This window comes from Trichinella spiralis, assembly GCF_000181795.1.
Source record: "Trichinella spiralis strain ISS 195 chromosome Unknown Scfld9, whole genome shotgun sequence".
NCBI lineage: Eukaryota > Metazoa > Nematoda > Enoplea > Trichinellida > Trichinellidae > Trichinella > Trichinella spiralis.
In genome coordinates, this window is record NW_003526948.1 from 6,717,060 (window position 1) to 6,737,909 (window position 20,850).

The 20,850-nt window shown below is 33.1% G+C and overlaps 6 protein-coding genes across 6 annotated transcripts; 4 read left to right on the forward strand and 2 right to left on the reverse strand.

Annotated features, from left to right (window-relative positions):
• Positions 1-1,856: 1,856 nt before the first annotated feature.
• On the reverse strand, positions 1,857-6,416 carry Tsp_10242 (hypothetical protein). Its single transcript, XM_003372435.1, is given in 15 exon segments — positions 1,857-2,048; positions 2,119-2,229; positions 2,397-2,462; positions 2,523-2,730; positions 2,818-2,936; positions 3,013-3,112; positions 3,304-3,593; positions 3,655-3,864; positions 3,916-4,000; positions 4,470-4,483; positions 4,503-4,586; positions 4,646-4,740; positions 5,136-5,304; positions 5,384-5,506; positions 6,366-6,416. 15 exon segments carry the CDS (start codon positions 6,414-6,416, stop codon positions 1,857-1,859), a joined length of 1,917 nt encoding a protein of 638 aa, XP_003372483.1.
• A 743-nt stretch (positions 6,417-7,159) lies between these two features.
• Positions 7,160-7,678, reverse strand: Tsp_10243 (hypothetical protein). Its single transcript, XM_003372436.1, has 2 exons — positions 7,542-7,678; positions 7,160-7,433 (listed from the first exon to the last, which is right to left on the reverse strand). The coding sequence occupies exons 1-2, from the start codon at positions 7,676-7,678 to the stop codon at positions 7,160-7,162; spliced, it is 411 nt and encodes a 136-aa protein (XP_003372484.1).
• A 285-nt stretch (positions 7,679-7,963) lies between these two features.
• Positions 7,964-8,374, forward strand: Tsp_10244 (hypothetical protein). The gene is made up of 3 exons (XM_003372437.1): positions 7,964-8,017; positions 8,047-8,206; positions 8,277-8,374. The coding sequence occupies exons 1-3, from the start codon at positions 7,964-7,966 to the stop codon at positions 8,372-8,374; spliced, it is 312 nt and encodes a 103-aa protein (XP_003372485.1).
• A 143-nt stretch (positions 8,375-8,517) lies between these two features.
• Positions 8,518-9,224, forward strand: Tsp_10245 (hypothetical protein). The gene is made up of 2 exons (XM_003372438.1): positions 8,518-8,560; positions 8,800-9,224. Exons 1-2 carry the CDS (start codon positions 8,518-8,520, stop codon positions 9,222-9,224), a joined length of 468 nt encoding a protein of 155 aa, XP_003372486.1.
• A 2,314-nt stretch (positions 9,225-11,538) lies between these two features.
• Positions 11,539-12,259, forward strand: Tsp_10246 (putative PX domain protein). Its single transcript, XM_003372439.1, has 4 exons — positions 11,539-11,553; positions 11,613-11,708; positions 11,887-12,011; positions 12,154-12,259. The coding sequence occupies exons 1-4, from the start codon at positions 11,539-11,541 to the stop codon at positions 12,257-12,259; spliced, it is 342 nt and encodes a 113-aa protein (XP_003372487.1).
• Positions 12,260-15,145: 2,886 nt separating this feature from the next.
• On the forward strand, positions 15,146-20,328 carry Tsp_10247 (putative serine/arginine repetitive matrix protein 1). The gene is made up of 15 exons (XM_003372440.1): positions 15,146-15,262; positions 16,828-16,992; positions 17,053-17,266; positions 17,420-17,512; positions 17,692-17,763; positions 18,353-18,406; positions 18,529-18,639; positions 18,835-18,906; positions 18,941-19,033; positions 19,118-19,174; positions 19,237-19,304; positions 19,386-19,430; positions 19,482-19,556; positions 19,637-19,749; positions 20,229-20,328. The coding sequence occupies exons 1-15, from the start codon at positions 15,146-15,148 to the stop codon at positions 20,326-20,328; spliced, it is 1,449 nt and encodes a 482-aa protein (XP_003372488.1).
• Positions 20,329-20,850: the final 522 nt, after the last annotated feature.

The window sequence follows — 20,850 nt, forward strand, 5'->3', positions numbered from 1 at the left end:
AATCTAAAGCTAGAATGTGAAAATGAAGCTGTACGCTATATTACGTTTTCACCACGCATCAAAGGACCCGGCGGACATGGTGATGCTGCTGAATTGTTCAACAGAAAATTTCACACGTCATCATCTGACCTGCTCATGCTGTGATAAGCAGGTTTCAGGCCTGTGTAATCGATGCTCCTACAATCAATGAAACCATCAGAACCATAATGAAGAATGTATTCGTCGCTAGCGTTTTCAACACAAAAAGGCAGACAATGTTAGCAGTGCTGAACGGTTGCCTAGAAGCTGTTACAGAAGTGAAAATAAGCAGGCTGAAGCTAAACATTTTCATTGTTGAACTGAAAGTTGCCTGCGTGTGATGAATTTGCCGTCTTCTCTCACCACGGTCCACAGCTGCGAGTAATTCATTTCACCGTGGGAATATTCACCGCTGGTTGATTCCTCTGCTATCACGCCGATTGTATTTCACAAATATAGCGGCATTCGATTTATTACGTTTTCTGCTGCATTCTTGTCGCATTTGCTGGACTGCACTACATAGTTCACTTCAGTCTGTTGAAGGTTGCAACCAATTCGATGTGAATCTTAGCATAAACCCTACGATGTAGAAGATGTCCCTTCGGATATGTACACTTTCAATAAGATGGCCTTATCAAGGCAGATACACGGTACCTGTTCATCTTTCCAGCTACACAGAAGAAAAGCAGCAGAGACGCATCCTGAACTTCACAAATCTACAAAATGCAAAATAGCTTAATGCGTGCGGAATCTGCCAATGCCTGATGAATAGCCTCCCATATCGGACATTTTTATTCTATCCGCTTGAAGATCATATCCTCCTATCTCTGAGGATCGTTCTTTGATTTTTACAACAAGCGGTCGCCATATTCTGTGCGACGTACCTGAATACCGGTATAACAGCACCTGCGCTTCTGATAGATTTGGTCCAGTTTTTCATATAATGATAAGAGGCTGTTTGCGTATCGATTCTCTGTATGATATACACCATTACTGCCATGTGTACCAGCAAGAAGCTCAGTCATTGGTGGAGAAGAGACATGATGCTGATGAACTAATTGTAAATAGTAAAACCACAGTATGAGATCCTCCATCTCAAAGATGTGTGGTGTTTGGTAACTGTGAATTTTTTATCCTTTAACGATTGTTATTTTTTATTGACTTTATGGTGCTGAATTTATTGAATACAGTGTGAAATAAAGAAGTATATGATCCGCTTGGTTTCATTTCATATAATTATTAATAAATGAATAAATAATGCATTGACATACTGATGTTTTTTACATAGACTGTACGTGGCATGTTCAGTTGTCCACATTTTCGAAATGATGCAATAAGGAAATGACGTGTAGAAATTACTTTCTTCCTGTCAATTTATGTATCATTTCTTGAATTTCAGAATGCTTGCGCAGTTCCTCCTCCAAATTTGCAATTTTCGACATCAATTGATCGTTCACCTCTTCTTGTTTGGCATTCTAAATTATTGTATAATTTTGATATAGATGATATACATTTTAGAGGAAACTTACGTCAACTTTAAGCTTTTCAATATTACTTCGCATGCGTTTTATATCTTCTTTTGCTTCTATAAGACGAGCAGACACTCTGTTAAGAAAAAAGAATTTAAGACGTTGATCATTATTATTGTTCATTAGGGTACTTACGCCTCAAAGTTCACTTTCATTTTTGAATAGTGTTCGCGAATTTGGCCATGCATAATTTTTTCTGATTCTGCCTCTTTCTGTGCCACTTCCAAGCTTGCTTCGAGACATTCCGCTCTTATTTGCATAAACATGAATTTACAATAAAAATATCAAATTATTAAAATAAAATTATTATTACTGTTTCCTCAACGCATTTTCGGTATTTCTAAGAGATTCCACTAAATTCAATTTTTCATCTAAACGTTTCTTCAGCTGTTCAATGCGACATTGTTGTTCACTGATTTCAGACAGTTTCTGTTTGAGCTCTTCGCTGAGATCGTCGTTCTTTTGTTCTGCCTTGCGTAACACTTGCCTCAACATTTCAGCCTGAATGAAAAGAAGCCAGAAACTGTGAACGAAAATGAAAGAGATAATTTGCCAAGTGACATCCTGTTACCTCCTTTTTAGCTTCTTCACCAAAGCTAATAAAACGGGCAAATGAACAGTCATTCTTTTGTTGGTTGAATATTCGACTGTACAATTCCGTTTGAAGTTGTCTATTTTCTGACTAAATAACAAATTGCATAATTTTAATAATTCTTCAGTTGTTGTTTTAAAATTTGTTTTGCAAATTATCTATATATGTTGAGTGAGGAAAAATAAATGCATGTTACAAGATTCAAGCAAAGAAACTATTTCTAATATTATGAGATAACTGATATATATTATCATTACTTCAATGGCAGTAATTTTCATTTCGTATACATTCATAATTTCTGAAAATCGTCCGTCCAATGTTTGCTAAAATAAAGAATAACATTGTCGAAAATGACAATTTTGAAAACACCATTTCAAAATTACTGAACATTTCAATTTTTCTAACAAAACATCCAACTCTTTGATTTGCTGTTCATCGACAGAGTTTTTGATATTGATGTTGTTTCGCTCACTTGCAGCAGATAAATCTGCCACTGAAGAAAATTTGTCATAATTTAGCTTGACTTCATTGCTCTCTTGAAGTTTTTCGCTCTTCAATTCCTGAATCCAAAGCGACATCAATTTTGCGATACTACAAGAATAAAGAAATGAAAAAAAAAACATATAAAATCGACATTAAGAAAAAATATAATAATGTGTAAAGTGATCAATTCCGCACTGTTCAATATGTGAAGGTATTGCCCCATGAGCAGAGGTGATAAGACGCAAAACATTGGCAATCAAGCATTCGTCGTTGGAAATCAGACCGCAGACAAAAAAAGGCAAAAGCCTCTGATCCTGAACAAATATATACATACATTTTTGCCAGTTATCAATCATATGCCAAATTGAAACCGATTTTCAACGTTTTTACTTTCAAAAGATCGTCGTACAGCAATGAGTGAGGCTTGGAAAATGCACTCTGATTGTCCAAAAACGTTAGCACTTCGAAAACAATTTTCACTCCAACAAAACTGAACAGAATAAATCGACTTGAAAACAAATCTCGAAATCCATTATGCATATTATTCTAAGTTTAAATGAGCATAAACTATACAAACTGCTGAACATTTTTATATTATTAGAAGAATATACATGTAACACTAATTTGAAACAATACAATTAAAACGTTTTATTTAAAAACGATTACAATAAGAATGCTTACCTCCAACTGGCGTTTGATGTGGACGTAAGAGTGCAGCAGTTGGAAGAAAGTTGAAATTGAAAAATATGCGAACAAAGTGCCGGATGCACAATTTCAAGCACGTCAGTGCGTACAGTACTATCATAAGATAGCATAATTGCCAAGCGCATGCCTTCGTAAACACGTTCACTTTTTTCAAAAATTAGAGGATGGCTAGTATCCAATGTTGTTTTCAGACAATCTTCGACAAGTTGGACAACCACTTCGCAAGAAAGATAATCAGAAATTCGCAGTTTATTCTCCAAAAGATGCTGCAAAAATTGTCAGTTTCAAATAAGCTTCACAAAATTATCCCTGAAAAAATCGTTATACACTTATGGCGTAATGCAAAACACGGATAGATTTGCAAGGCAAGTCTGGACAACAAGGCGAAAGATCCGGAGCCAGCCTTGCCATTTCAACAACAGCTATGATGGGTGTGGTCAGACGCTTCGAATCTGCAGGGCCAGCATTCACAAGAGCATCGCAAAAAAATTCCCTGACATCGTCAGCTTTACAACAGTGCAAAAGTAGCTCTAAAATCTTCAAAACGCGCCTTCATTAAGAAAATTTTGAAAATGCTCAATATCAAACCTTAGACAACGTTTCAGGCTGCCCGCTACGCGTAACTAGTAATTCGCATATTGGGGAAAGCGATTGATTGGTAAACACTCCATTCCTGAATAAAAAAAATCATAGCTTTTGGTGTCGAAGCTTGCAAGTACAGTGAAAGAAATAAAAACCAATAATCGCGACACTCATTAACCGTAGTGGCACTTTAACAACAATAAAATATTTATTGCACATCAAAATTCCAAAACTGTGAAAACAGCTCGTGCTAAACATTAACCTGAGTAATTCTGATAAAGTTAAAAATTCTTCTTTGAAAAATAATCTTGTGAATGATTAAAGAAGACAATATCAATCTTTTAAAGATGCAAAATGCTTATACTCACGCTAGTAAATTTGAGCTAGATTTCACCAAACTAATAAGCAAATCAACAGCATGAAATCGTGCTAAAAGAGAGTCACTTTTAACAATGACGTTTACGATGCATTTGAACATCTCCAATAAGTTTTTTCCCACAAAAAGCTTCTAAATATGATCATCAAAATTTCTGCATCAATAAAAAGAAATATCATCTTACCTTGTTTCGAATATCTTGAAAACAATAACATACTAAAGCTAAAGTACAAATAACAGTAGGCATACTGTCAGCCGCTAGCAGCGAGACAAATTTTCTGCGTAGACTATTAAGTTTTCCCTGCAATATTGAAGTGCATTTATTACAGATAAAAAGAAAAGATTCTTTGAAAAACAAACTTGAGAATTTAAATAACAAAGTGCTTGAGGTGTATTTAGGCATAAATTTAAAAGAATTCCAAGGCACGACGGCATGACAGAACCATTCTCTGCGTCTGAATCCAATCTAACAATTTGACAATCTTACAAAAGCTATCACCGTTTAAATTTTCTCTCAAATTTACATGCGGAGCACAATATAATCCATCACGCTCGACATAAGATTAGACCACAGAACGGGAATATCGTAAGTGAACAAGTGTAACAAATTCAGGCACTAAGGAGAAAAAATATGAGCATAAAAACAACGGTACCAAATTCACAATGGAAAAATTACCAGAGATAAGTTTTGCTCATTCAAACTGAATGATTTGTTGTAAACAAGACAAGTAGACAACGCATAATTGATTCTCCACTTTTTTTCCAAATAAACCCGCAAAATCGGATTACACCATGCTAAAACGACAATTGAACGACAGATTTGAAAACAGAATGTACAATATTAACTTACCTATTTCAAAAATGAAATGGAATATCTTTGCCAATAAAGATGCCGGGATATTCGGCAATTGAATCACGCTGGAAATGTATTGAAAAAATTCAACAACTGCGCCATTATTTTCCACATCATGCACGTTAACGATGGATTGCGACCACAAATTAGCTGACGGAGTTAAATCCTAAACAAGCAAAAGTTCAACATCAATTGAGGGATTAAAATAATAAAAATGTGGATAATATGAAAATTATTGTATTCACCTTCAAAGCTGCTTCAAATGGATACGACAAATCCCGGTCAAATGGGTTAGCGCAAAATTGTCTAGCAATGGACAGTGCATTGAGCAACATGTCGTTCATAGACGGCTCGGTGTTAGGCATTGTCTAAAACTGAAAAACAATACGAAATCATATTAAAAAATAAATTAATAATAACTTGGACAATATTAATAACAAAATAAATTTCAAATATTTTGCTTGCTGGAACAAAATTAGGTCAAAAATGTCGGATGATGGAATCTGAAAGCAACCTTAGCGAGTGACTGTTTCACATTCAAACACCATCTCACGGCTGATGTGATTTCAAACTGCAGGGTCAGCAAACCAGTTTGCTAATGTCACATGTTAGACTACTAGTGCAAGGTTAAATCAAAATAATTTTGCTGGAAAAGAATATTCCCAAAATACTGATATTAACATGAAATCTTTGATTTCAAAAAAATAAAGGTTAATAAAATTTAAAAAAAAAATCTCTTTTCCAAAATTACATCAATCACATAGTATTTTAAGCTGCAAAAAAACAAAATAACGACTTCACTAGTAAAAGATAATTGTGAATGAAAAGTTCAAGGGCGACAAACATTATAATAGTTTACTTAAACATGCACTGCTCACTGAAGTAACTTTTACATTTTTGATAAATAAATAACAAAGCTAACATGCTTAATTCAAAGATTTTTTTGCAATTTAAAAGGGCTACAGTAAAAAGATGTTCAGGGAACACATTCGCAGTAATGGTAAATCTCCAAGATAAATGAAGGGAAAAAGCAACAAATAGCATATTTAAATTGATTTTCAAAAAATATTTATTTAGATTTAAACTTTATCTGAATCAGCTTTGTTTCAATAATCTTAAAAAAATTATTCAGATAAAGAAATAATTTGGAAAAAAATTTAATTTATTTATATTTTATTTAAAAATAGAATTGATTTGGTATATTTTATTTTTAAAAATATCAAAAACATATTCCAATGTTTCAAATGCAAATAAATGCCATTCAAGCGTGGAAAACATTGATCTGTAAGGTAATATATGGATAATGTGTGATTGTCGATTGAATGGATTATTAGTTGAAATTTGATACATTTCAAAGGGGACTTTTTCAAACGTAAGATAAATGTTGAAGGTGGAAAAAGTGATACTGTATTGTGGAACTGGAAAATTAGCGCCTAACGATTGCAATTTTATTACTGTATTTGTGTTAAATTAACTTGTACGATTGAATTTGAATAGTGATGGTGATTTGTGATAAATATAACCCAGAAGAATTGGTCGAAGCTGCTAAAAGTGGAAAATACTTTGCAGAAGCGGTCGTTAGGTTGAAAAGTGTAAAATTTGTGTAAATATTGTGTACAGTTTAGTGTTTTCCAGGACATTGTTTAATCGTGTTCGGGAAATTTTTATTAACGAGCCGAATGTATTGCGTGTAAGTTCGCCGATTGTAGTTTGCGGTGATATTCATGGTCAATTTTTCGATTTGAAATCGTTATTCAACTGTTACGGTGAAGTACCGACAAATCGATACTTGTTCCTTGGTGATTACGTCGATCGGGGAAGGAATAGTTTAGAAGTTTTGCTGTGGCTTTTTTCGTTGAAAGTCCGCTTTCCAGAGCATATATTTTTACTAAGGGGAAATCATGAGTGTCGTACAATAACCCAGACGTATGGGTTTTACGACGAATGCTTGTCCAAATATGGTCATTCGGGAATTTGGAATTTCTGCTGCGAAGTGTTCGACTCGATCCCACTTGCAGCCGTCATAGATGACCGTGTTCTGTGCGTTCATGGCGGCTTGTCGCCCAAAATTCACACCATTTCCGAAATCCACTCCATAAATCGAGTTCGTGAAATTCCACTGACGGGTCCATTTGCGGATTTGCTTTGGTCAGATCCGGAAGAGGAAATTGGCAGTTTTCAGCTGAATTCTTCCAGAGGCGCGGGAGTTTTGTTCGGTCGTACCGCTGTGGAAACGTTTCTCGAAGAAAATCAGCTTCAACTGATCTGTCGTTCGCACCAGCTCTGCTTGGAAGGCTACAAATATCTTTGGGATCAAAAATTGCTTACCATATGGTCGGCACCAAATTACACCTATTCGTGCAAGAACAAAGCGGCCGTGGTTCGTTTCATTCCTGATGGAACTTGTGCGTTTTCGGTTTTTGAAGCAGCCGACAATCCGCATGTCCAAGCAGAAGCACTTTACACAGTTTAAGCTGGCACGTGCATGTTGCAAAAATCATCTTTCGTATTGTTTGCATTATCATATGCAAGGCTGTCATTATTGTTTTGTTATTTTTTAATTGTAAAAAGGGTTATTTGCAATGACGTTGTTGATTTTTTGACATGCATTATGATCTTACTATTATTATTATTATTATTATTATTATTGATTTTATTAGTAAAATGACATTTTAAAATTGCACCAAATCGCGAGCTTGTTCATTTACCTTATATAACTTTTTTCTGTTGATAAATGTGTTTTTTTAAATAAATAATGTAAATAATACTAATTACACAATGGAAAGTATTTTTTTGTAAAAGAAAAATCTGCTCTGTAGGATGAAATGAATTGCGAATATGTCGTCATTATTACTACTTGTAGTTCTGGTTGTTATCTTGTCATTGAATAAACTGAAAATTGATTAAGAAAGTTGAAATTCAAACAACAACGTATATTCATGCATTTATTCGAGTAAAATTATATTTGCTTTCAAACACTGGACCTGTTGAGAGAAATTATCACAACACAGATCGAACCTTTCCACCACCACCACCACCGTACACGTGTCGTTTATCAATGAGCAGTGGTTTGTTGAATGAAAATTTCCACTTCATGAATATGAATCAGGGGAAAAAATACTTTTCCTCCTCTTTCAGACCGTACATTTTTGAAAACAACGGACAAAAGTTGCTTATTGAATATTGGAAGAAGGATTCAGGCGAAAATTGGTGCTTGCTTTTCATCGCTTCTTTGACAAAAAATCTAGCCAAATAATGAGCAAGTTCTACGGCGGCGTCGGATTTGCTCAAATGCCAAGCTTTGTAATCTTCGAAGATGTTCTTCTCGGGATGCCAAGCTACACCGTAAAATGGATAGTGGACGTGTTCAATCGATGATATGAATGTGATTCGGTCGATTTTCGACTGGGATACGGTGGTCGGTATGAAAATGTTCTCCAAACCGCTCCTTTTCAAACTTTCGAAATTCGAACACCAATGGTGAAAGTTGGGCGACAATAGTTCAGTTTTCATTTTATAATACAACTCGTACGGTACATCTCGAAAAAGTCTACTGTATTGGAAATGATTAGTTGGTATTAATTCTAATAATTCATTTTCCACGTCGCACTTTTCAAGAACGCCAGTACCATTTGAAAAATAGAGAAGAAGCATTTCAAAGCCGAGACAAGTACCCCAAATGGGAAAATAATCGCCGTTGTCGTTCGATCTGATCGCCCAGCGCGTGTACAATTTCAAAATTTTGTACACATCCGCTTCGAATGGTGCCACCGATCCGCCAGGAACGAACAGACCGTTGATTTGGTTGAACAGATTCCGGTGGGTGTTCACATCGTAGCTCAAAAGCAGTGGAACAATTTTCGCGCCAGCCGCTTTCAGCAAGTAAACATACGACGATGGCAAGGTCGAATTTCCGAACAAACGATCTCTGTAGCTGGTGTCTACTGTCAGTATGCCTGTGTAAAGTTTTCATTTTCACAACTTGGTACGCTGTCAAACAACACTGATATGATCGGATCGGATCGGATACTCACCAATCACAGGCATGTTGCTCTTTTCAACACTGCAGATAACATTTCCAAATGATAAAATGACCAACAACAAAACACCGTTGAAATTATTCATAACTGCTTCTCTCAAATAACCTACAACAAATTCCACAACTGTTTGAATATAGACTCTTCAATACCACCTATGACGAACTAGAATGGAATTTTTCTAATAATTATAATTTTGCATAAATTCTGAAAATACAAAAGAGTTCAACAAATTTTTTTAGACAAATTCAATTCTTTAACATCAACAAATTCTTCATTTGTTCCACTTGAGCACAGTCAGTTTATGTTTATACGAACATTAATTTTTCATTACCATTAATACAATTTATTCACAAAAGTTATTCTAACAGAATTGGAATTTGAATAGCAGAAAAGCGATCGATTAGCGATTTTCTCACTGCTTCAACAAAACCATTTCTAGTTTATGCAAATAAAATTTATATAAACATTATCGGATTACTTAAATAGAATTTAATTGCCTATGATAAGAGGCGATGACGAAATGAAGCAAACATTGCAATTGCAATCGATTCTTTCAACTTTTTTTATCACAACATTGCCGAAGAATATGGAAATTAAATTAAAATAAATTAATCCCAACCTATAAAGTGCCGAATGATTTTGGAATTTTTGAAAATAACTTTTTAAATTTCAAAACAATTTATCACTTACAACAATTAAATTCATTACAGATAATTTCTCACTTTGCAACAATGGAAATTTCAACAAATATATTTTCCCTATTTTTCCATTTTAACAAATAAGATGTCTAATATTCAAAATCAATATTCGCAGCAGCTTATTTTTTTTCCTGACCAAACATCAATATTGACTCAATATGAAGCACAACTGATGATTTTTTCTCAATAAACTATTGACTTTATTTGTTGAAGAATTTTTTCCATTTGGCAGTGGAATGCAATAATTACGATTATTATTACATTTTTTGACTCATTTATTTAAACATATTTTGAAAAAGAGAATTCAAGTGTGATACTATTTATAACAAATTATAATACATTTCATCATTGGGCATGTGTTTTGAAAAGAGTAAATTTATAATCATCAATTCCAGTTTTACCTTATCCTGACCGGACCAGGTTAGGTAGTGAATAATAACTTAACCGGACTTATGACAAACAAATCAAATTATCACTTGACATTTATCAATTCCTGTTGATCCCTTTCACGTGACCCACTTTACTAAAGTTTTCCCGCTAAATTTATGTACATTTTATTCTGTTTGTCATTATTTGCATAACTTTGTAGTAGTTGAAATAATAACAATAATGAAAGAAATAATAATGTGTTGTAAAAATTTTTTCAGTTTAAGTTCGATTCTATTGTAACAGAGTGAATATTTGCTGTTAATCTTCAACAATTCGATGCAACATTTCTTTTAGAACTGAAATTTCTTTGAAAACTGAAGCAATTTATAATAATAATTTAATTGCAATGCAATGAGTGAACACTTCTCTAATTGTGATAATTAATAAAATTCCCGGTGAACAAAATATATATTATTTATTTTATAAATATGATTTTCCTCAAAATTATTAAAATATTAAGAAATTATTTCATTTTTTTCATTTGCACATATTGATGTCGTACTGTAGTTACAGTGATGACCTGCGTCAGATGCTAATATTCACGAGTTGTAATATTGGAAACTCAAAGAAAACTATGAATAATATATCCTCCACTTTACGATTACCGACCAAACGCCAAACTTTAGACGAAGCATATGCCCCACCTGCTAATTTTTTAGAAATCGAAGTATGCAACCCTATAACACACGGTGTTGGCAAGAATCGTTATACAGACTATGACATACGAATGAAGGCAGGTTTATTTATTTCGAAGATTTTTTTTAATTCCACAAAAAAGCATGTTTCCCTTATTATTACACTTTACATTGTTATATTTTAATTTTTTATTAATTTATTATTTCCTATTTCTTCAATTAATTTCAAACGCGCATAATTTTATAAATCACAGTCGCGCCATATTTGTAATAATTAATCGCGTTACTATACATTAGAGTACATTATTATTAATTATTTTATAAATACAAACTAGTCGGCAACTTTTTAAAATGATTTTTATCACTTTCATAATGTCACTGTATACTTGATCCTTCTGAATTTCAGGAAATTTAAATTGTAATAATCGTTTAATCGTAATCACTGTCATCATATGCACTCTCGAACTGTTATCATATCAGTATACCGCATTTGAAGAGCAAGAATTAAAAAACTGTTCACTTTTGTAGTACACTTTTAACTGGCATTATTATAATAGACGTAACTTTATAACAACATTCCTCAAATAAATTAAACGAAATGAAATTATCATACGTAATTTGATGTGAACAGAAATACAGTACGCTTCAATTGGTATAATTTTTTCTGTTTAGACAAACTTGCCGATATTTAAATTGAAAGAATCTTGCGTTCGCCGAAGGTACAGTGATTTTGAATGGTTACGAAATGAATTGGAACGCGACAGCAAGGTGATTTACCGGTCTGCTTCTGAATACTAATGCACCGTTGTTTAACATTGACATGTGGCAAAAAATTTTATAATTTTTAAGCCTTGAGGATATTACTAATTTCATTCACAGCACACGGGAAAATTTGTTTTCCATAAACATTAATAATTTTTTTCCGTCATGACGTCATTCATTTCAGATAGTCGTACCTCCACTTCCTGGGAAAGCCTTAAAAAGACAGTTACCCTTTAGGAATGATGATGGAATATTTGAAGTTTCATTCATTGAAGATCGTAGATTAGGATTAGAGCAATTTATAAATAAGTAAGTTGTTGTTGGTGAAATGAGAAATTAATCAAATATATTGATTTTATGTTTTAAAAATAAATTGAAACAATAATAATAATTCATTGCACCTTGGAAAGTTGACTTTTCATCCGTTGAAATATTCGACATTTTGTTCCAGGGTTGCTGGCCATCCTTTAGCGCAGAATGAAAAATGTCTGCACATGTTCTTGCAAGAACCATTAGTGGATCGAAATTATGTTCCAGGAAAAATACGCAATTCGTAAATATTTATGAAATTCAATTTGACGACTGCTGCTGCTACTGCTGCTACTACTACTACTACTACTATTAATACTGCTACTACTGTGCATCATGCTACCGAGCTGCAAAAATGATATTGGCATTCAAATCCAATTGGGATATTCATTGTTTTTATATATTTTTACATTATAAATTGTTGTCACCACAGACTTACAATAGTATTTGCAAATGTTCACGAGTGTTGTTTTGAAGCAGTATCGATTGGTATGCGTGTTTTGGAGCACACTGATTTTAATTAATTAATTTTATTTTTAATAAAGTAAATTTTAAACCCACACGGTGCTATTGCAATTCGACAACTATTTTCTTTCATCAACATTTCCATTCATTCTGTAATGATGGACAAATTGAAATTACTATTTGAAAAATTTGATTCAACTTTGCACGCGCAACTACTTTCCCACATGCCTACAACCAACTAATGCAGGCAGTATTAAATCAAAAATAAAATCATTATTTTCTTTCAATAAAGTTATTCTCAAATCCACAACTTCTCAAATTTGTGTGTATTTCTTGCAAAACGATGCAATTTATCATTTCCACATCAAATCTTTCGGATAATATTTAAGCAGGCTGAAAAGTGGGGGGATGATTTTATCTCTGCCGTCGACACTTGACGCCATGTGTTGAGCAAATGTTGAACTTTTTGCGCAAATATTTTTCTCTCGTAAAAGTAAAATTTCAACTCCAATCTCACCTACTCGTAAATGTTAAATGCTGATGCTCGATATGGTTTGTAATTTTTTTTTGGTCAAAATTTGAAGCCATTTTTATTTTTATTACTATCACTGAAAGAATGCTTTGCATTTGATTTTTCCATTCTAATGGCCTTGGTATGAAAATTGAAACAAATTCTAAAATAAGGTTACATACATTTAAGTTCAATGTTCTTTTTTTCCTTCTTCAATTACTGTAGAACAATCAGACAGTGGATAAAAAAATATCTATTTTAAATGGCATAATTTTTCGTGTAACAGTTGAGAAATATTTGTTTGGTAACATGGAAAAAATTGTTGTTAGCTTGACCGGAAAGCCCAGTCAATCAAAGGCGCTTGATGAAAGTAATTTCTCTCAACCCAGAGGCAAAAATGCAAGCTGACCAAAGAAAAATGAGCTGCTATCAGCTTTTAAACTAGCTGATGACATGACAGCTCCAGGCCAAATGTTATCATTACGAAAAGCTGCCTCTCAAATTTGTGAATACGGTTCTTTCCAAAAAAAGATCATCATCAATCAAAAATGAATTGCAGTTTTCGTTGGAGCTTTTTGCCGAAAGTAAAATTCGATGACTTGAAAACCAACCAACAGTCCGCTTTAACGCAAGCACAATAAAAAAAACATGTCGAACAATTTTTTACTATCCCCTTCTCAAAGAACAATACACCCCCAAACCACACCCACATCGAGAACATTGAAATTCAACAACGTCGATCTTGCACGCCCACTTTCTCAGACCAAATGATCAAGCTGAATCGATTTTTCCATTTCACTCACTTATCATTGTTGTCACTAGCTGCCAGTAAGTTTACACACGTGGAAAACTTAAATGACAATGAAAATAAAATAAATAAATATATAACGTCTTAATTTTATTTATTTTAAAACTCCCAATTACGAAACTGTCATCAATTGTATTGAATACCAATTAATAAATAAAGTTAAATGACAAAGTGACTTACTGTATTTGTAAATTACAAAATTTTCCATTAATAGCAGCCGTAATTACTGTCAGTGAAATTAATTTTATTACAATTCTTATCACTTAATAAATAAATGCATATTTAAAAATAATTACTTATTACTCTAAAGCAACAAACATCTTCAACCAAGTTTGTGTGGATTACTGTAACACATAAAGTTTTTAATTTGCTCAAATAAATTAGTAATATAGTAAAATTTGTTATCATTTGTTTTAAATTACATTAATATATATGTAATTTATACAAATTTTATTTTATCAACTATATTTTGTAGGGCATATATTGAAATATTGTATATTTATTTGTACCAACTTGTCATTATTTTGTAGAAACCGCTGTGTGTCATCTGAAGTTTGCTTACTGAAATTGCTGTTCTGTTGAAGAAATAGCTTCTTGTTCAATGGCGGACGCGGGTTTTTTTCGAGTAAGTTATCCTTTGCATTTATTATTTCATTTTTCACTGCTCTTTTGATGTGTTTTCTGTTAATCGTTGTCTTATAGAAGGTGGCATAAAATGAATTTTTGTTATGTATTAATAGTTTTATTTGTTGTTGTGAAACTTTTCTCCATTACTTTTGCATGTATAATTTTAGTACTGATGTTTCAAGTTTTAAAATGCTGAGCATGATAAGTTTAACTTTTATTTACGCTAAATGTGATACTTCATACAAATTGTTATCTTTGTAATGTATTTGAGGAGTGGTTGATCTTTTGTTTAGTTAAATTTAACTTTTTTCCTTTTGAATGCAGAGCATGATTAAGATATAATTTCTCTGATGATAAAAAAAGTATTAAATGAACGTTATGAATCGGATGTTTTTTTTTCGACATTTCAAAATGATGTTGCAAGTAGGATATTGATTCGCGAAGATTGATTTTTTTGTAATTATAGATTACTATTGTACTTTTATAAATTTAACTATTTTGATTTAACAGAATTTAACTTGAATTTTGTATACACTTTTATGATAAAAATATTGATTATTTATAATTTAGGGCACGAATTCGGAACAAGATCTTCGTTTTTCTAATAAGCAGAAGAAATTGTTGAAGACCCTTAAGTTTGAAGATTCCTTGAATACAAAGGTATACAAATAGAGAGAAAAAAAATTGTTTAAAATGATAATATTTCATATTTTCAAGGTTGATATGAAACGAATCGACTTGGATGTCATGCGGCTGTGGATTACAAAGCGTGTATCCGAAATTTTGGGAATGGAAGATGATGTTGTTGTCGAATTTGTGCTCAACCAATTGGAAGAGGAGGTATGCACGCGTTTATTTTTTCAAGGGAATATTTCTTTGAAAAACATTTTTTTTCTTTTCAAATATTAGTTCAGATATTTTTCATTTATTCATTTGAACGCAACTTTGTATATTAATATCACTTTTGAACATTTAACGATATCAGCGGTCGATTGTTTGTTTGATAGGCAATTTGTGAGCAGATTAGTTAAGAGCAGTGGTTAAACAAGCCATTTTAAATTTTTGTAGTTGTTTGAAATTGCACGTCCGTATCTTTTACAGTTTGTCAACGTTGATCTTATCTATTATAAGCGATCATTCAAGTTGAGATTTTTTTTTGCTAAGAAAATTCTAGCATTCCATTTCCAGTAATTATTCCCTCACCATAATGGTAGCATAATTAGTCTTGTTTGAAACAGTCTGTGGCGAGGGGTTGAAAATGATTAACCCTCTGTGATGGATTCTTGGGGTCAAGTCTTAGTGCTTTACATGTGCTTTATTTCGTCATTTTCTATCGTTATGACCTGACGCTTGGTGACGTCACTTTTGAAGCAATAGGGCATGTTTTTTTTTTTTTAAATTCAATGTTTTGCAACGTTTCGTTGATACTCCACAACATTTCAAAATCAAAACGTACATTTCTGAATTGCTGAGGTCGAATTGCTCCCACAGCAGAAAATCGTGTAAAAAAAGCTTGAATAATCCCCCTGAATAGTTCTTCAGTTCCAGTATTAAGTTGTATTTTCAATTCGTATTGACACGTAAAGACTAATTTAATACTATATGTTGAAAAAATTTGCAACGAATTGAGATGATTATTCAAGCGTTGTGAAGCGTTGACCTTGAGAATCTAACAATCTATCAGAGGGTTAATTATAAAATGATCTGTTATTTGAAAAGCATTTATTCAAGCGGAAAAATTGTTTATTATGTGATTGTGTTTTTGTTAGATTGATTTTATTTATTTTTTAAGGTAAATTTTCGTGTATCCCTAACGTTTTGTGTATGTTCTTTTCTTTTTTTTTTCTTTTGAATTTAACGAGAGAATTATGTGTGATAAGAGTTTGTTTCGCGGTTGTTGTTCTGGGTGCGTATAATTTCATCATCCACCATGTTGTTTTATTGTTTTGCGGTTGTTATTCGGGGTTCGTATGTTGTCTTTTCTAAAACTGGCATTTCGCAGACTGCCTGACTGCATACATATAATGCTTCTGCTGTATGTTAGCCGTTCATGCTTTGAACGCCGATTGTATCAGGGAAGAGAAATGGTGATTGATGTGCAAGGTAATGGATATGGTGCACGTTTTTTGTTTTGTTTTGTTTTGTTTTTTTGATGTTTGAAATTTTCAGATCGACTGCTTCATCGTAACGTTCTTGTGTCCTGGGTGATCTCTTACGAGATCACAGCCGACTGGAAAACATGTTATCTTATAAATTAAACAATTTTCCAGTTGTAATATTATTTGATAATCTGTTCTTTCTTATAGATATGCATTTTGTTTTATGTATTTTTTCAATTTTTATTTCTCCAAAGTATTTATTTATTTGAAAACAATTTTGTTGTTCTGTTTGTATTTTGTTTTCAGGATATGGATCCGAGAAATATGCAAATCAATTTGACAGGATTTTTGAATGCTAAAAAAGCTCGCGAATTTATGGGCGAATTGTGGGATTTGTTAATCGACGCACAAAATTCAGAGTGCGGTATTCCGCAGACATTGATCAATGCGAAGGCAGAATATCTACGATCGGTGTGTTTTATTTTATTTTTTAAATTGATTTTATTTGATTTTGTTATTTTCCATTGTCAGCGCAGTGCAGAAGAACGATTGGCCAGCTTGGACGATCCACCAAGTCCTGAATTGAAAAATGACAGTCCAACGGCACGTGAAGAATCCGAAGAACGTCCAGTACGTGGTTATGATTCTTCTAGCAAAGTTTCGCCGTCGAAAAGCCGAGATGCACGCCACAAGGAAAGGGAATCACGGTTCCGTCGACGTCCAATTCCTTCTCCACGTCGAAGCAGTGTTCGCGAACCACCGACACCAACTGCTCATGAAAGCAAAACTGGCGAAAGAAGACGCAAAGAGGAACCGTAAATTTGAATATATATTTTTTTTTTATTAATTTCAATTTTTCATACTATTGCATTTAATATTATATATGTGTGAAATTTAGTGAAAAGTATCGTTCAAGCAGACGAAAAATGCAAGAAAATCGACGCGATGAAAAAGACCGTCATTTTCGATACTTTAGCTCTTATAAATCAAAGTATGTTTGTATTTATTGTTTTACAATTATAAACTGAATAATTAATTATTAAAGCCGAGCGAAATATGATAAATCGATTAATGAACAGCGATCATTGGAAAAACACTTGGAACGAAGTATACACATTTTTTTTAATTTGATATAATGATTCGATATTTTATTGCGTAATTTTCATTTAGAACGTAGTCGAAGTTTGAGCAAGGAACCAAACGAAAAGCGTATTAGTCGAAAAAGGGAAAATGCTTATAGTTGTAAGTTTTATTAGTGTTTTTGATTTGAAATTTAATAAATTGAGATTCTGTGCAATGTAAATTGTTTCAATTCTTTTGTTTTTTTTACATTAGCATCAGACGACAGAAGCTCTTCAACACCGGAAGAAGAGCGCAGGAGCAGGCGACGTATGCGTGATCGTTACATAGGTATGTTGAGTTTGTATGTTTTTGAAAATAAAGCAGCTTTTTTTTCTTGTTTTAGATTATTACAGATACCGGAGCAGGAGAGGTCGTAGTAAAGAAAGGAAGCGCGAAAGTTGGATGCGTTATAGAAGAGATGCGGATTTTGCGGATCGTCGCCGTGAAGAGAATAGAAAGCGTAAAAATAATTGTTGTTGTTCTTACATTTTTTACAATTTATTTGTTAAATAAAATTCTTGTACTTGTAATTTTCCATTTTTTCAAATTGTATTTATGCAGGACGAAGTAGAAGTGATTCACCGCATTTTAAAAGAGATGAACGCGATTACAGAAAGCACAGGCAGGCCAAGCAGGAACGCGGTATGTTGAAAAAAGCAAAATAACCGTTTTTTCATTGCTTCGCCTAATGTATTATTATTAATTTTAGATGATCGACGTCGTCGGGACAGAGTTGATGAAAAGAATCACAAATCTTATAAAAGTACGTCTGATTTTTTGAATAATTTTCAATGTACAATATTAGTTGTTTAGGTTTCTCGATAAATTTTTTCATAAATTGAAAACGATTTATGCATTGTATTGTATTTATTTTTTATTTTGTAGAGAAACGTTCCCGAAGTATTGGTGAATCGGATTCGAGTGTTGAAGATAATGTTAATCGAGATCGCATGTCGCGAAAACCGCAACTAAAGCGTGAAAGGGTGAAAAAAAGAAGTAAATTACTTGAACAAAATTTTTTAAAATTATTATTCAGTATATTTATTTCAAATGTCTGTATTTTATAAGAACGGTTGGCGTCTTCGAATTCAAGTGGAGATAGCAGCAAAAGTGATCAGTGTAAGCTGTTCAGTAGAGGAGGAAAAAATTATTCCACAATGCACTAACTCTTTTTTTTTCGTTTGATTTCAGCTCCATTCGAGAGAAGAATATCATCTCCGGACACATCTCATGGTTTAGATGAGAAAATTAAATGTGTAGACAGTGGGAATTAAAGAAGCGAATGTTTTATTTTCAGACCGCGTGAATACTCCAGATAAACAGCGTACTGAATCAGAAAGTGAAGCTACAGGCCGTACACGCAAGCGCAGTTCTCAGAATATTACTCAGAGTATGTAAATTTTAATTTAAGCTGGAAATTTTGACGTATTTTCTGATGTTTCTACAAATTTATGAGTAATGTACATTTTTACAGCGAAAGACGATAGTGATATTTCACCTGCAAAAGTACTGAAGAACAGCTATACGGATAGTAAGCGGTTTTTTATTTTAATCATTTATCATTTGAAAAAAAGAAACAATGCCATTTTGAAGATTATGGAACGTCTGCCGAAGAAGAAAAAGAAGCGGAAAACAATCAGAAGAATAATAAACTGTACCAGGTAATGAGGGAATTATTTATTGTTTTGGTTTGTTTGGATGTAGATTTTGTTTTTATTTGCATAAAAAAATTTCAAATTCAGTTGCAGCCGCCAGATGGGAATAAACTCAGCGTAAACGACGATAAGGTAGATTGTTGAATTGAATTGATTTCACATTCATGCTTGTATGTTTGATAGGTTTTGCCCAAGAATTTCACTTCAGATGAACGTAAAGCACTTGAAGCAGTGACACCACCTTTACAACGAAAATCAGTAAGTGAAAATTTCAGCATTTTCTTCAACTTTTCAATATTTTTTTCAAGTTACTTTATTGAATTTTGTTTTGCTTTTAGTTGGGATGCAAATTTGATGAAACAGACTTTGATAAGGAGCTGGTAAAGAAGAAACGGTCATCGTCAGAATCATTGTTAGATGATGAACATTCTGACGAGAAGAAGAAAGCCAAGTAATCAGTCGAAGCGAGCAGTTTTGTTATATATTATTTATTTATTTATTCAAAAAATTGGTTGGTCTGTTCAGAAGGGGGCATACTCGTGGCAAAGGGGAATCACGTGGCAAAAGTAAGAGCAAGAACAAGGAAAAGTGAGTGGAATAATTCATTTCAACAATGGAATTTGAAATTTTTATTTATCGGCGTATATGTTGATTAAGGGAACGTAGAAAAAGGGATAAGCATTTTTCGAGTGTTGAAGAAAGCAGCGACAGGCAGTCGAAGGATGACAAGAAGAAGAAGAAAAAGAAGAGCAAGAAGAAGAAGAAGAAGAAGAGAAAACACCGACACCATTCTGAATCATCGTCATCCAAGAAACCCAGTCGACGATCACGAGCTTCTCGTGATTCCACCTCATCGGACCGTGGTGATAATTTGAAAAATTCAATCCATTCATTTATAATGTCATTATGAATTTCGTCACTGTTTTCCAGGTTAACATTCGGTATGAAAGTCAACGAACGACTGGCAAACGAAGATGTTTTCTGGCACCGCAATATTCATATTTGCATCACATTCAGCGGCAGTTATTGAAATTGAAATTTTTTCAACTATTACTCTCCGTATACTTCTTTGTCAACGCTCCAATCCATCGTATACTGATCAACAAGTTACACTACCGAAACAACCGTGCGCATTTATATTATTTCTTCTTTTTATAAAATTTTATAACTTCCATAATTTCAAATGTAACTTTTAATCAAGTAAGCTGTCGGCATATTCATTTCTTGTACATTTTTCTTCCCACGCACTATTGCGTTTATGTATGTGCATTACTTTGAATGTAAATCATCTTTTGCCCCTTCTCCCCCAAAAAAATTTGAGTTGATTTTTGAAGCGGTGCAAACGGAAATCTATTTTTGCACTTGCTTGTTTATACACACACATATATATATATATATATATATTCATCTATTTATAAAATGAACGTTTTCGAAATTCAAAAGTGTCACAAATTTGAACTCAGTGAAATGGCAGTGTTGAACTGCGGTTCAAATACGTAAAGCGATATTGAAGCTATTAAATGAACCATTTCATTTTTTTACAAATTTAATT